At 37.5% G+C, this 16,056-nt stretch overlaps 3 protein-coding genes across 3 annotated transcripts; 2 read left to right on the top strand and 1 right to left on the bottom strand.

The window, feature by feature from the left end:
- Positions 1 to 38: 38 nt before the first annotated feature.
- On the top strand, positions 39 to 4,043 carry LOC127245839 (protein SGT1 homolog). Its single transcript, XM_051266921.1, has 10 exons — positions 39 to 348; positions 726 to 795; positions 1,219 to 1,343; positions 1,910 to 2,042; positions 2,667 to 2,763; positions 2,846 to 2,911; positions 3,138 to 3,276; positions 3,350 to 3,429; positions 3,533 to 3,637; positions 3,717 to 4,043. The coding sequence occupies exons 1-10, from the start codon at positions 186 to 188 to the stop codon at positions 3,822 to 3,824; spliced, it is 1,086 nt and encodes a 361-aa protein (XP_051122878.1). The 5' UTR covers positions 39 to 185; the 3' UTR covers positions 3,825 to 4,043.
- Positions 4,044 to 4,549: 506 nt separating this feature from the next.
- Positions 4,550 to 7,371, top strand: LOC127245840 (reticulon-like protein B2). The gene is made up of 5 exons (XM_051266922.1): positions 4,550 to 5,822; positions 6,259 to 6,439; positions 6,531 to 6,672; positions 6,806 to 6,875; positions 6,947 to 7,371. The coding sequence occupies exons 1-5, from the start codon at positions 5,612 to 5,614 to the stop codon at positions 7,114 to 7,116; spliced, it is 774 nt and encodes a 257-aa protein (XP_051122879.1). The 5' UTR covers positions 4,550 to 5,611; the 3' UTR covers positions 7,117 to 7,371.
- Positions 7,079 to 13,262, bottom strand: LOC127245836 (calmodulin-interacting protein 111-like). The gene is made up of 14 exons (XM_051266915.1): positions 12,924 to 13,262; positions 12,130 to 12,251; positions 11,942 to 12,030; positions 11,792 to 11,827; positions 11,541 to 11,625; positions 10,791 to 10,855; positions 10,085 to 10,581; positions 9,927 to 10,014; positions 9,690 to 9,812; positions 8,588 to 9,156; positions 8,323 to 8,458; positions 8,165 to 8,233; positions 7,953 to 8,087; positions 7,079 to 7,881 (listed from the first exon to the last, which is right to left on the bottom strand). The coding sequence occupies exons 1-14, from the start codon at positions 13,130 to 13,132 to the stop codon at positions 7,768 to 7,770; spliced, it is 2,337 nt and encodes a 778-aa protein (XP_051122872.1). The 5' UTR covers positions 13,133 to 13,262; the 3' UTR covers positions 7,079 to 7,767.
- Positions 13,263 to 16,056: the final 2,794 nt, after the last annotated feature.

The following is a 16,056-nucleotide window of genomic DNA, read 5'->3' as shown; positions in this document are numbered from 1 at the left end:
AGAGAGAGTAGAGGCTTAGAGCGACCCACAAACCAAAAGTGGGCAATAATTCTAAAAGTCGTGTTTACTAAACGGGGTGTCAATCGCGAGTCTCCAGAGAGTTCTAATCAATCATTCAAACACCACTTGCAAATCGCCAATCGCCACTGCTAATTGATCGCTGTTATCAATTCATTCCCTCATCAATGGCGCCGTCGGATCTGGAAACCAAAGCAAAGGAGGCTTTTATAGACGACCATTTCGAGTTGGCAGTTGAACTCTATACTCAAGCCATCGCCCTGAGTCCCAATAACGCCGATCTCTTCGCCGACCGCGCTCAGGCCAATATTAAACTCAGAAATTTCACTGGTGACTCAATTTACTCTTTAGTTAATCGTTGTTGTTTTTCATGTGCTGATGCTCTCGTTGTTTCGGTGGCGATGCTCTTGCGGCTTGCGGTGTTGTGAATGCGGTTATGGTCTTCAGATTAGATTGTGTGCAACGATGTGAATGGATGCGGTGGGGTTTATTGTTTATGTGTTTTAGTGAATTGATTGAAAACGTGAACAACTATAGGATTAAATTGCTGTATCAGTATCAGAACATCTTCAAGGCTGGACTTTCAATATGTTGTGTTCTATCTTCTCTTCTGTTTCTTGTATTTGTGCTGAATGATGGTGACCTGATTTTCCTTTTGCATTTCTTGCTTTGCACCTTGAAAACTTACTTCATTACTGTCCTCGCAGAGGCCGTTGCTGATGCGAATAAGGCCATCGAATTGGATCCATCATTGGCAAAAGCATATCTGCGGAAGGGGTAAGTACACTTGATATTGAAGTATTATGTTGGTGTAAGTTTGAAGTCAACCGTGTTGTACTTACCTTGGAGAGCAAAAAGTTATTGAGTGTCATGCAGTTTATTCTGCCACATGACAGATTTTATCATGGAAGTGTTTGTACTAGCATATATACCTGAAGAGTTCCTTGAAGGTCAATTTTCTTTGATATTCTCACTCCCAACTTGTAGCCTTGAAATCAAAAGCAACATATAAGTTCAAAATTTTCATATGTGGCAGCCTTACTTAACTTAATGTAATCAAGTTAAATTAGAATAGAGTTCTTGTTTTTCTTAGTGCCCCAAGATCGAACAAAAAATGTCTTTGACTTTGATTCTGGCTTGCTTGTTTATTGCCACATAGATATATTTTTAACTAATTTGTTCATTATGTATTGCTTATAGCACGGCCTGTATGAAGCTTGAGGAGTACGAAACTGCTAAGACTGCCTTGGAAACTGGTGCTTCTTTAGCACCTGGAGATTCCAGGTTTGCGAATTTGATTAAGGAGTGTGATGTACTCATAGCAGGTAACTTGGGTGTCTATCTTTACCGATGTGATTTGTTTTTTGTGATTTTTGCTCTATAATGATGGCATTTATTTGCTTTCCTCATCTAGAGATATATTTGATTGTGATTATAGTCATAGAAGGTTCACCATGGCCTGCGCCATTGTGCCATTTTGTATGGTGAGGCATGCCTCATCAAGAGGTGCCCTTTTTGCGCACGTGCCTGTGGCTTTTCCTGGCACAGAGGCATGCACCATGTGTGTTATGTTAGTTTTATATGTCATTATGTTTTGCACTTTTTGGACACATGGCATGGCAAGGCCTCGCATCATGCCGTACCAAGTATCTTTTGCTAGAATTGTTTTGTGTCATTTCGAATATGTTAGAATTTATCTTATCTTGTACGTTTTAACTAATGAGATTGCCATAATTTGATTATGCACATTCTTGAGATGCAGAGCAAAGTAACATAGTTAATTATTATTATTATTATTATTTTTTTTCATCTCTATTGCTTTTGGTCATCCTCCATGGTTCCTTGCCTTTGCATTCTCATAACTGTGGATTGTTACTCTTGGCTATTTCAGAGGAGACTGAAGAGCAGCCTACGAAATTGGTTGATAATGCTCCCAAAGATGCCCCCGTTCCAAATAATTTGACACCTGCAGTTGACTTGCACAGCCAAGGAACAACAGTGGCATCTGCTAAGCCAAAATATAGGTTATATATAACTCTTGAAGTTTGTTCTGCTTATGATGTGATTGCTCACTTTAACATTAACATTTGTTTCTTGGCCCGTTTTAATTGTTTTTGAGAGCTTAGATTGTGCCATTACTCAAATAAGGTAGTCCTCAGTGTCACTAGGGAATATTTGATTCTTGTGAAGATTCTTTACAGCCCTCATGTAATGGAACTGTTGTGCCCCTAACATGGTCAAAGGACTTTAATTCATAAACTATCTGACTATATGTCAAGCCTCCAAGAAGCATAAGAAGAATATATACTGTATTAGTATTGCAAAATAACTCATACTTCAGGAATTAAATGATTTCAAAGGAGAATAGAACTTTGTGGTTTTTGCTTATTGCAAAACAAAACATTTCTAGACTTCATAGATGCCCCCATACCCCATGAATAGAAATATGAGGTTATGTGCAAATGCATATAACATTGCAATTATATTCCTGGGATGCTTTAGTTTGAGAATCACTTTTTCTTCTTTTGTTTGGTAACTTCTGTGAATAGAATGTCATCTTCTTTCATTCATACTGTAGTATTGCTGTATTGTACTGTTTTAAGTTTTATTATTTTTAAAATCTCATTTTCCATATTATCTGCCTGCAGGCATGAGTTTTATCAAAAACAAGATGAAGTGGTGGTGACAATATTTGCGAAGGGCATACCGGCAAACAATGTTGCAGTTGACTTTGGTGAACAGATAGTTAGTATTTCATTTTTCACCACAGTATCTCTAATAGCCTTAGAGCAATTTTCCTGATCTGTGAACTCCTTTCAATGTTCAGCTTAGCATCGAAATTGAGTTGCCTGGAGAAGAACCTTATCATTTTCAACCTCGGTTGTACGGAAAGGTGATGTGTTAAATCTACGCCCCTTGATTGATTCTGAATTTATCGTTTCAGGACTAACAGCTTGGATTTTGCACTTCATGTCATTTTTGCACTTCACTATTCATGTGGATGAATAAACATATTGATGGTGTTGCATGAACAGTTTATTTAAGCACTTACATTGAATAACCGTCTGTCTTTTCTGCCAACACTGCTGGTTATCTGATGTTATATTCTTGGAAAGCAGATAGTTCCTTCAAAATGTAGATATACTGTCATGTCTACAAAGATTGAAATTCGGCTTGCCAAAGCTGATAACCTGAACTGGACTTCACTTGAGTTTAAGAAGGATGTCCCTGTTGTCCCCAAAGCAAATATGTCATCAGGTATAACTGGTTTCAATTTGTTTATGATTCAACCTATCGGATCAGCCTCCCACTTAAGCGCCATCGTCAACAGGTAACCAGAAGCCCACATACCCTTCCTCCAAGCCGAAGCGAGTGGATTGGGATAAACTGGAAGCTCAAGTGAAGAAGGAGGTACGAACCTCGTATTTTTGTTTATTACATGAATATGTGATAATCAGACATTCGAATACGCCCTTCCCTTACCTGCATGCCTCACTTACTCTTAATACATCAGGAAAAGGAAGAGAAACTCGATGGTGATGCAGCTTTGAACAAATTCTTTAGAGACATATACCGCGATGCCGATGAGGACACCAGAAGAGCAATGAGCAAATCATTTGTAAGAATCTTTCCAGAAACAGTGTATTAAAGTAATTTTTCTTCACTAAGTAGCACTTCTGTTGTCCTACATTACACAGATTGAGTCAAATGGGACAGTGTTATCAACTAACTGGAAGGAAGTCGGCTCCAAAAAGGTCGAAGGAAGCGCCCCAGACGGCATGGAGTTGAAGAAATGGGAATACTAAAATCCAGGCTTGACAAGATCAGAATCCCTTTGAGTAAGAACTTAAGGTTCATATCATATCTACTGCTTCAATCCACCAACTGTGTTTTCTTCTTGGTAGTGTTTTTTGTCTTGATGATGTAAAGATTAAAGTCTGGTCCTTAAATTTGGAGATTGGTAACAGCTATTGTTTATTTTTGTTTTCATTTCTACATTAAGCTGTGGTGGTTTACTTCTGTTCCCTTCCTGACTAATATTTGGTTTCCACTGCTCTTTCTGCTTTGCATTGCTGCTTCTGATCTGATCAACCATGGATTGTATGCATCAGATAAATTTTGCATTTGGCTTTCAATTTTGAATTATTAATATGATAGTTTTAAATATTAATGTAATGTGTTAAACTTAGTACTAATTTTTAGTATAATAAAAATGTAGGTGTTTGTTTTGATTATTTTGAAGAGATAAAATTTGATAAAATCATAAAAAAAAAAAAACGATCTTTTGTAGATTTTTTATTATTTATACAAAATTATTTTTTTAAAAAGTATTACCTTAAACATTTTTTTTTATATTATATTAAAAAATTAAATTTGCAACCAAACTATGATATGAATATCGATTTATATGTCATCATTAATCTATAATTAAATACACGCACCCAATTGGGCTTTGATAAAGCCCAGCGAGGCTCCACAATACGAGAGTATATTCTTCTGAATGTTCTCTTTCACTGCATAGTGCATACAGCCTAGCCTGGCAACGCAAATTATGGGTAAGCGCAGCAGATATAGATTGTAAGGATTCCTTGGAAGAGAACTGCTGCAGCTCGATCGAGTTCATGGTTTTGATTCCTCTTAGCTTAGCCTAGCTTCTCTACCAGGAAGCACCATGAGCAGAAAGGTATGATTGATCGACTCCTCTCAAGTTTTCTCGTTTGTTTCCGTGTGGTGTGTGATTTATGGTTATGTGAAAGCAACTGATTCATCTAGAAATAGTAGCTGTAGTCTGTGGCTGATAAGAAACTAGGTTAACTGTTCAAAATACCTGCGTTGAGTTTGATCCTAGGTGTGAGTGTTCTTTCGTCAACAAAGCATCACTGAATTTGGCCGGACTGTGGAAAATTTATTCGTGTCTCGTTGTTCAACCACTGATTCATCATCTAGAAATAGTATCTTTCGCTAATAAGAGATTAGTTAGCTGTTCAAAGTCCCTGCGATGAGAATTGTAAACATTGCTTGTGAGGAAATCGCTTGGATTTTTGATCGTCGATATGACTGTTCTTCCGTCGACGGGTGGAATTGGCCGGACAGCGGAAGCTTTGTTCGCGCCTCAATATTGGGCTTGATTCAGAGTTCTTTTGCAGATATTGGGCTAAAACTGGCCCAACTATATAGCCCAATTTCATTTTTTCACGTATTAATATGTTGTATGTCAAATGATATTAATAATAATAGAACTAATAGCTTATTACTTTGTCGTTTGGAGGGCGTTGTGCGTTTGAAATTCAAAAATACGTCATGACGTATTGATGCGAACCAAACCCAAACCCCAACACCAGCTGACGTCCGTTAAACGACCGAGCCATTAGCACTGGTGATTTCCTGATTTCCGTTACTCCGAGCCTGAGGCTCCGGAATTCCGTTTCGTAACCCACCAATGCTATAAATGTGGTCTCGTCATGTCGTGTCTCTCTCTCTCTCTCTGTCTGTGTGTTTCCTTCATTTTCGTCTTCGAGAAATCCGAAGAGCACAGAAGGTTTTCTAATCGGCATTACTGTTTGGCGGCGATTGAGATCGGATATTGGATCCCATGGCCGATCACGACAGCGCGCCTGAGAAACACGAGAAGTCTGGTGAATCTCTGATGGAGAAGGTCACGGAGAAATTGCACGGCTCTGATTCGTCGTCGGACTCCGATGACGACAAGGAAATCAAATCGGCTGCATATTCTATGAAGGCCAAGATCTACCGCCTGTTCGGCCGAGAGAAGCCAGTGCACAAGGTTCTAGGCGGCGGAAAACGTACGGTTTTTGTTTTTGTTGAATATTTGAGATTGCTTTTGATTATTCAGATCTTTGATCGTATATGATTTCGCGTTTGTGTTCGACGTGTTATGAAATGCACGCAATTCAATTGGTTTCGATGGTAGTGATGGGAATTTTTTAATTTCGGTTGAAAAAGGTGCAAATTATAGTTACAAAATGTAATGTTCAAATGAAATACTTGTGTGTTGGCGAACCGATGACTTATTGACAGGCGATCCAATGGTTTATTTTTGTTATACAACATTGTCAAAATTATTTTGATCATGTGTGCTGTGGTAATATTATTAATCTATGGTTTCTGGTCTTAATAAGATGTCTTCATTCCTTTAAGCTTTAATTGTGGCCGTGTGATCATGATTATCTCATTTTAGTTAACTTATTTATATTCTCACATGGATGGATGCTTTGGCAGCTGCTGATGTATTTCTATGGAGAGACAAAAAGGTTTCTGCTGGTTTGCTTGGAGTGGCCACCACAATATGGGTGCTTTTTGAATTGGCTGATTACCACTTGCTTACGCTAGTGTGCCATGCCCTCATTGTTGCTCTTGTCATCATTTTCCTGTTGTCATATGCATCCAACTTTGTTAACAAGTATAGTTTTTTCCTTTTTCCCCGATCTATAAAATTACACCTATTACTGATCTGTGCTCTCAGTCTTGTGACCTTCTCTTGTGCTTCTCAGGGCTCGACCCAAGGTCCCTAAAGTTGTTATCCCTGAGGATATTGTACTGAGTTTGGCTTCCGCCGTCACAATCGAACTCAATGGAGCTCTTGCTATTCTTCGAGATATTGCATTGGAGAGAGATATTAGGAAGTTCATTGCGGTATATTTATAGATTCCAAATTGCTCCTTAATTCGATTATTTTCAGTTAAATTGATTGAAAGTGTAGTCGGATGATTAAATTGGCATGTCTTTAATTATGATCTGTTGACATGGGACACCTCTGGAATTTTAGGTGATTGCTGGGCTTTGGTTTATTTCCATAATTGGAAGCTGCTTCAACTTCTTGACCTTGTGTTACATCTGTAAGTCTTGTTTGGGATTATTTTGTCTGATCTCCTTTCTATTTCATTTATTCTTACAAGTAACAACGCAGGTATTGTATTGCTACACACACTGCCTCTGTTTTATGAAAAGTATGAGGATCAGGTGGATGCATTTGCGGAGAAAGCAGAGGCAGAGCTAAAGAAGCAGTACGCCATTTTCGATGCCAAGTTTTTGAGTAAAATTCCAAAAGGGCCATTGAAAGACAAGAAGCACCTGTGAAACCCTGTTGTGGCATGATATGTTGGCATACAGTGATTGGGAGGGGTAGTAGGCCCTCTGGTTTGAGTTGTGATTGAATTGTCTGATAGTAGAAACCCATGAGTTGGTTTTTGGGTTTGTTTATTATAACTAGTCAGCAAGCAATTTTCATGTCATGATGTTTTCAGTATAAGAGCTGCTGATAGCACAAGACATATAGGATAAATTATAAGTCAAGCATAAAGATAATGACGACGTGGAAGCTTTTAGGTTCAATCATATTATTCATGATATGATATATGTATGTGGTTTAGGGTTTAGAGATGTAGCAGCAATTGTGTTACGATTTATAGTATGTGAACTAATTTGGTCACACTACTTACTTACAGGGCAGGGCAGGGCAGTGCTGGTAGAAATAGATAAAAAATTAATTACTGGAGACACTCGAAAGCAAATATGCAAAATACAAATTTACACAGATTTGCAAAATCATCCCAACTCGTAAAATCTATCATGCATGCATGTAAAAAATAATTTAAACAAGGATTGAATCATGGCTCTACTAAAATCAAATCAATACTAATAATGGCAAGCAAGCAAGACCGGTTGCAATCTAGAAGACCACATAGAGACTAACCTGTGAAGTAGATTTGCACCGGTGACTCCCCCCTTCTATAGGAAGTAAGACAACTGCTGTTTCTTTCTTGAACCCCCCTCCCCATATAGATCGTTCCATTGCTTCAGCTCCGCCATTATGGATCCTTCGGAAGCAAAACTGGCAGCAACCTGAAAGAAAGAAGCATTCTTCAAGCTCAAGCTGTAACTCCAAATTTCGTAGACAATTTTGAGTACGTTACCTGATTCTTTGCCTGCCTCATATCCTGCATGTTTAGCGGTCTTAAAGAAATGGCTTTTTCTTCTTTAATTGCTGCTTCTTCCGATGCAGACTCAGCTTCAGAGCTCTTCCCTTCTTCGCCTTTCTGCTTCTTTTCCTACAAATAGACAACTTCTTGTAATTTCACGGATTGAGTATAAATTGTAGAGTCATGTTTCGACAAGTTCACTATACCTTGTCCTTCTGCCTCTCTTGCTGGATAAGTTCTCTCACCGGTCTGTAAGCAGCAGTTACGCATAAAATCTGGCTCCACCAGTAAGTTGCTGCAACAAGTCAGTGCCGGATGGATTGGAATGTAAGTCGACGACTGATTCAAGTATAAATATACAAACCTTGAGATCACTTCCACTGTAACCTTCAGTCATGGCTGCAAGTTCTTTTAAGTCTAGATCTTCCACTTTCTCTTTAGACAACAGGGTATTCAATATCTTCTCTCTGCTCTCCACTGAGGGTAGATCAACCATAATTCTGCTCAACACAAGATCAAAGTTCAGAGATGGTTGTGTTGTGGGTTGTTCGTAAGTGGGACTTGGAAAAGAATGAGTTGTGGTGTCGACACGGAAAAAACAGATGATGCGATGAGATGTGGAAGTGTACCTTCGCTCAAACCGTCTGATTATAGCTTCATCAAGGTCAAAAGGTCGGTTTGTAGCTGCAAGAACAAGAATGCGCTCACCGGGTCTTGTCAGCAGGCCATCCCAATGAGTCATAAATTCGTTCTTTATTTTCCTCATCGCTTCATGCTCTCCCACTCTTGTCCGCTGGCCAAGCATACTGTCAACTTCATCCACGAATATAATGGTTGGAGAAACCTTAGCTGCAAGGGTGAAAAGAGCTCGGACATTCTTTTCATCTTCCCCAAACCATTTTGAAGTGATGGTAGACATTGAGACGTTTATGAAGCTTGCGCCAGCTTCATTTGCAATGGCCTTGGCAAGCATTGTTTTTCCTGTTCCTGGAGGACCAAAGAGCAGTATGCCTCTGCACGGTTTCAGAAGCCCACCATTGAAAAGGTCTGGTCTTCGAAGGGGAAGAATGACCAACTCCTGAAGTGATTCTTTAATCCCATCCAGAGCACCAATGTCGGAAAATGTTACTCCAATCTCATTTGCAGGGACAACTTCTGGCCTTATGCGCTTCTCAAATTCGTTGTCGGGAGGGGCTTCCTGAGAGAATTTCAGTCAAGATGTAGTCAGTTAGATAGGATGGAAGGAAGAAAAGTTCAACATTGTATAAATAGGCAATTGAAATATTTCTACTATCTTCAGCTGTAAGAAACTAAAAAGATACACTCTTAAAACTGAATTAAACCATTTTATAGAAATCAGTGAACTGATACAAATGTAAATATAGAATAACTTTATATGTAGATAAATGTTCCGAGTTTTAGAAATAATATTGGTTTTGATTGTCAAGATAACAAAGTGGGAGATTATACCTCACTGTCTCCCATTTACAAAATAGTGTTTTAACATTCAAGGTTGCATAAAAAGATCCCTGCTTGCATGCGATGAAGCATGGTAGAAAAATAATATATAGATAGATTGATATAATATGAATCCTATGTTAAGTGAATTGTTATCGCGACTATAACTGCATAGTAGAAGAAGAGGATTAAAATTGCATGGATTTATCTGAGAGTTTTCATCTAATCGTAAATCTTTAATTCACTTGGATAATCAACAATTTCTAGGCTTACTGGCTTAGAGTTTGATGTATTTTCACCATCCATCTTCGCAGAAATTGATCTTTCTACCTCCGTCTTGTTTTCAAACTTTGTATCAGGTTTTGATCCAGCATTTTCTGTCCGTTCAGCACCATCCTAATGTAGAATGTTACAAGAACACTTAATACAACGAGAATCTGAAAAGATATATATACACACACACACATATATATATATATGATATAAAAGAGAGGTGTAATAATGGCATACCATGAAACACTCAGCATTGCTCTCCATTTTAAGGGAATCTTTGCCACTGCTTCTCCCCTCTTGAAAAATACTCAATCCGTGGGAGAGACTGCACCAATTGCTTTTTAAGTTAAGATAATGCGAGGGACAGTGTTCACAGTGTAGGATCCAATATGTACCTGTTAGATGTGATGACAAGCTTCCCATTGCGGAATTCTGGATTTTTGTTATTCATCAAATGGTATGACACTGCAGAAACAACAATTTCCTCTATATGGTTACTTAGATCTGTTGTGTCTGCATGACCAATCAATCCTAGATCATCACACTCGATATCATTTGCTGCAAGCACCTCAGCTATATGGTTCTTGTTGTCCTGAAATTGGATCTTCTTCAAATCCTCTTCCAGTTGAGATTTCCAGCTCACAAGATGAGTTTCGTCTTCAGGGGGTCTGATCTCAATATTATAGGGAAATAAACAACTAATTCTGTCATCGATTTGCTGAGAATTTTCAGGCTGGTTGGGTCTCCGGGAACCAAGAATCAAAATTGGTCCAGATAATTTCTTCAACATTTCATCAAACAATTTGTACAGTTTACAGGATTGCAGTAGAACTTTCTCAACATCTCGGATATAGAGAATGATGCAACTTGTTTGAGAAATTGAAACCAATGCCTGCAAATAACAATTTTCTTTTTGTTAATAATTGAGAATGAATAAAACACCACTGTGTTAAAGGAAGATAAGAAAAGAGATGAGTCAAGATTTAAAGAATGTCATATAGCTTCAGAACATCAGCATACTCAAATATTATACAGGAGAGTGATAATCAAATTGACAAGTTTACTTTAATTCGTAAAAGCCATCAATTATCATGCAATTACCTTGTATACTGACTGAAGGAAAATTTTCTCATCGAAACACCAGTTGTTGATGCGCTTGGGAGGAGCTATAAAATCAGAGAAACAACGATCAGCAAGATGCTACATATTCTATCATTTCAAAATCTGTTGAGTGCCATGAAATTAGCATATAGTACTATTCACCATAAACCGCATACTAAGCCAAAGAGCTTTAGAAAGATTTCCTTTTGGGGAAAGGAAAACTTGAATCACACAGGCATTTGAGTCCTACATTGTGTGTTGTACTTTAAGTGACGTGTGCATCGAGTACTACTACTTCAACCCATGGCTTCTAACTGCAAGTTCAGACTAGGCAATAAAAGCACGAAACTCTTACTAAAATTTTCTGATACAAATCTACACGACTTAATATGTGAATACTGACTCCAAATCTGTAGGGAAGCATGCAGTCTATTATTCCTCATTTGAAGTTTCCATTGAAAGTAATGACAGGAATAGATGCCAAATAAAACTAAACAATCACAAGATATCAACAAATTCTAAAACTGTGGATGCTACTATTCTCAAACATTAACCAGATATCAACTTTTACAGTCAGCCTAAGTAACTCTTTCCCTGGTTTGACATGAAAAATATGATAAAAAGAGCAGGTGAAGAACAAAAACTAAAATCCATCCAAAAGTGTATCACCAGCACCATATAATCTATGGAACATTTGAGTTCCTAAACATTTAAAAAAATGAAGAAGAGTACAGCGAATTGTGTTCGAACCTGTTTTGTCTTCTCTTGAAGGAAGAATAGAGAAGGAACCAAGAAAATTAGACATTTGTTCCATTGTTACTTCTGAGAGAGACCTCTGAATAGCATACATAAAAAATCAGTATCAGTATCAGTATAATATCTTCAACTCTTTGGGCATATTATGGAAATTAAATAAACAAAAACTTATTTAGTGTTAAATTTCATCATCATTTTTTAAAAAATTCTTTATTAAAAAAAAGATAATATACATAGTTACATACAATGTTACCCTTGGCGCCGCCATACTTGCTCTGCATCTGTGATCATTGACCAAATAAAAGATAACAAGTAAGTGTTTGAGCACAGTTAAACTGAAAGGATATATATACAGTGTATCAGCATACAAGATCAAAGTAATCATGCATGAGCACCTTAAGTGAAAAGTCGGCTATGTCGAGGAGGAGCAGCTTTGCTTCAAAATAATGTGCTAGAGCCTTAGCAAGCATTTGTTGGTATAGTTCTAGAAGAGAAGGAAAATTCACAACATTTACAGCAACATGAATTTAAGATCAATATTTAGATTAAACTTAGATATGCAAGGCATAAAAATATATCAAACCTGCAGGTCCCGTGAGCAATATAGTCCGACTTGCTGGAGAAAGGTTCCGAGTGTGCTTAGAGACATTTAAGTGTTTCAGATGGACATATGCTGCACTTGTCAATAATATACGTGTGCGTTCACTGCACAGTGATTGAAAAGGCAAATGAAAAATTTTGTTATCATATCCTACCATCACAGAATTCCTAAAGCTGGGTAAAATCAGAGAACAAGGTCGGATGCTATTTATCTCTGGATACACAAAATTAAATGGCTTCAAAATAACTTGTGTTTCTCCGTTTAAATGTATCTTTATGTACAGGAGCAAAAGACAAAAAAAGGATCGAACTCAGGCTATCTGTGCATCGAATGGTAAGTTAATGGAAGATGTTCAAAATGGGGACTAGCTATAAATTATTTAGGTCATCACAAGCCATGAGTCTTGGCCGCAAAGATTTTAATGTTAAATTCCAAAATGTCTATTAATGGAAAACCGAACTTCGAGAAGATTTCAGGGAATCATATCACCAAAGCGTACAACCGTTCAAGTAACACCACATGTCCACAAAGTATTACCCCGATAAACTAACAAGATTAAAGCATCACTTTCTGGTATATAACAACAAGTGAATTCCATGACGCAACTTTGGTTAGCAACAAACAATCCATAAGAAAACAAATTTTGAAGAATTTGGCCAAGCAAACAAAAGTTATATAATTCGTCTCACAATCCATAACACGTTCAACACAAAAAACAAGTTCCAGAGCACGTGAAAAACCTTAACTTGTGTTTAACTTATCTTCTCAAAATTCACCTGAGATAATACGGAAACTCATTAAAGGTAACTTTGCTCTCCTTTCCATCAACCACCAATTGAAACAGTTCCATGTGCATTTCCTCGGCGGAGATGCCTCCACCAGCTGAGGAGCAAGTCCATCGACCGAGTGTGGAAGCAGAAGCCAAACCGAGGCCTAATCCTACACCGACACTCAATGCAGACAACAAAGCGTGCTTCTGCTCCATCACACCTCGATCATCATCTCAAACACCAAAAAATTTAAAAAATTCCAAACGACAACGTGTTCCAGCAGGTATAATCTACTGGACAACAACTGAGTAATTTAGGGAGATGGTAACGCACCGATGGCCTCAGTATCTCACTGACAAGTGAGCAGCTTCGATCGAATTGTGGTGGCGCGCAGTATTTATAGTCAGAGGCGGAAGACCGACGTAGACGACGGAGGAGCTTTGGTCCCATTGGATATTAAAAAAAATAAAAATAAAAGATACTTTTAAAATATAATAAATGAGTAGGTAGTAAACCATTGTATTGTATGAAATATTGTAATTAAACCATATTTATTACTATTATTATTATGATTATTGTGTGTGTAAGTAATTGCAAGTTGCAAAGAGAGGTGTGGTGCAATATTCGATGTATTTTGGTTGATGAATTATTATTATTATTATTATTATTATTATTATTATTATACAATAATAATCATTTAGTGATGATTTAAGTTGTTCTTTAGCAATGATGAGCAGCTGCCTGCCTTTTAGTGAGTCGATGAGTTACATTACATTACATTACATGAACGGTCTTCAATAATCCAACGGGTCCATTGCACGTGCCAGGAAAAAACCAAATTCGATCGGCATTATTTATTCAATTTTCAGTAATATTGATTAAGTAATTATATATTGATTTTTACTTGAGACCATGGAATATATCTATATTTGGATCATTCGTATTATTGAAGAAATGAGAAAAGGAAGTTTAGGAGACATATATGTTGATTAAATAAAAACACAGACATGATTTGTAGTGATCGAGTGTGCGAGTGATGTTAGAAGTGGACAGTGAGTGTGTGTGTGTCAATTGGTGCACCTTTTTGATGGATGGGTAAGTGGGGATCCTTATCAGGCTTACCACTTACCACAACTCAAGATTTGTTACTTTTTATACTTATTATTGTAGAATTTAAATCTGAACTATTTTTTAAGATAAATACAAACTAGTGGACTAGACATAAGTGGATGTAATATTGAACAATACCATACTTATTAGATACAACATGAAGGAGGAACGGAACACAAGAGTTGAGTTGAGTTGAGTTGTGTAATAAAGCTGTCTCTCCTATGTGGTCGTTTCCCACGTCAGCACCACATGGCTCCGTGATTGGTGGATTCCACGTCACTTGTGGGCATCTCCTGCTTAGTCAATTTTCAAATAGTATTAGTATTATTAACCACCACAGGCTGCATTGCACCAACATTAACAGTTGCACTTGCACTTGCACTTGCACACGCCATACATGCTTCTACTTATATATTTCTTCTTGGTTTTATTTTTATAATTAGTGGGAGTGGGAGTGGGAGATCCATTCGGATCTTGTCACCCCCAATCCATGCACATGCACATGCACTAATATATATGTTTTAAGTATTTTAATTAATATATGCATGGTGTTTGGGCCGTACAAAAAATGTTCATTTATGGACAATATATATGTGATGTGATGTGATGTGATTTGACACTAGTGTGAGAGAATCCTCCACTCCGCATAAAACTTTTAAATAGAAGCTCTCTCTCTCTCTCTCTCTCTCTCTCTCTCTCTCTCTCTCTCTCTCTCTCTCTCTCTCTTTGCAATTAATTTGCATGTTTATACTATAGATATACCACTAGCTAGCTAGGCTTGTGACATGTCGGATCCATGGGAGCTCCCCTGACCTGATCAATCGACACCCCTTCATTTCCAAACCATTTGATGCGGGGGCTGCCGTCGCCACTCTATGTAAGTAATTAATATTATTACATGGTGATGGTGGGGTGTTGAAGAATGTTGTTGCATGTACTTGAGGAATTATTATGCCTCCCTGTCCCTGTCCCTCTCTCTCACTGTGCTTGTGTTGTCATCTTTTGCAGAATTAAGATCAGAAAGAGATGTTAGTTTGTCATTTTCATCTTAATTAATTGGTTTAATTAATTAATCTCCAAAAAGCCTCACCATGCAACAATATTATAGTACATATATTAATCCCCTTCACTTCCCATGGTCTCGTCTCGTCTCATGAAAATTAAACTAACACTCACATGACATGATCACATGTTTGAGTAGAATGAATCCAACAACCCACCTTCTATTCGTCTTAATTAATTAATTATTCATCATCACACTAAATATATACACATATTATATTATAGACAAAAATAAAAAAATAAAAAAATTGTGTTATATTTAATAAACACAAAAATTTGTACAAATTATATTTGATTTGAATTTAAAGCGGATGCTGTTATCAAAATAGGTCATTTGATTCTCCTTCCGGGTAGATTTGTTTTCCAATTTGGTTTTCTATGGCTTCTTTGATGGGAAACTATTTGGTCTTCGGTTTGGTTTTGTGAGTTTTGGTCTCCGTGCAGACGATTTGATCATTGACTTTGGATTTGATGTCCTCTTTGGACGATCCGAGACTTTAATATTTGATTTGGCTTTTCTGTCTTTTGAAGGGCTTTAGTCTCCGTGTAGGCGATTACATCATCGGCTTTGGATTTATGTCTTTTTAGACGATCCGAGCCTTTGATATTTGATTTGATTTTCCCGCCTTTTGGAGGGCCTTGATCTGCACGTTGGCAAATTGATCATCAGCTTTGAATTTGGTGCCTTCTTTGGACGATCCGAGACTTTGATTTTTGATTTGGCTTTGCCGCTTTTGAAGGACTTTGGTCTCTGTGTGGACAATTTGATCATCAGCTTTGAATTTCGTGTATTCTTTGGAGAATCCGAAGCTTTAACTATATGTATCCACGTTAAGATTGATTATAAATATCCTCGTCCTTGGTGATGGAGAGAGGATGATTCAGATATACGATCATCTCTGACCCGTACATTTCTTACATGTACAGTACAGACGACAAACCCACCTTAATTAATTAGCTTGCAATT

Source organism: Andrographis paniculata, unplaced genomic scaffold, assembly GCF_009805555.1.
Source record: "Andrographis paniculata isolate CXL003 unplaced genomic scaffold, ASM980555v1 Contig25END, whole genome shotgun sequence".
NCBI classification, from domain to species: Eukaryota; Viridiplantae; Streptophyta; class Magnoliopsida; order Lamiales; family Acanthaceae; genus Andrographis; species Andrographis paniculata.
The sequence above is the reverse complement of the archived record's forward strand: the minus strand, read 5'-3'. Positions and strand labels throughout refer to the sequence as shown.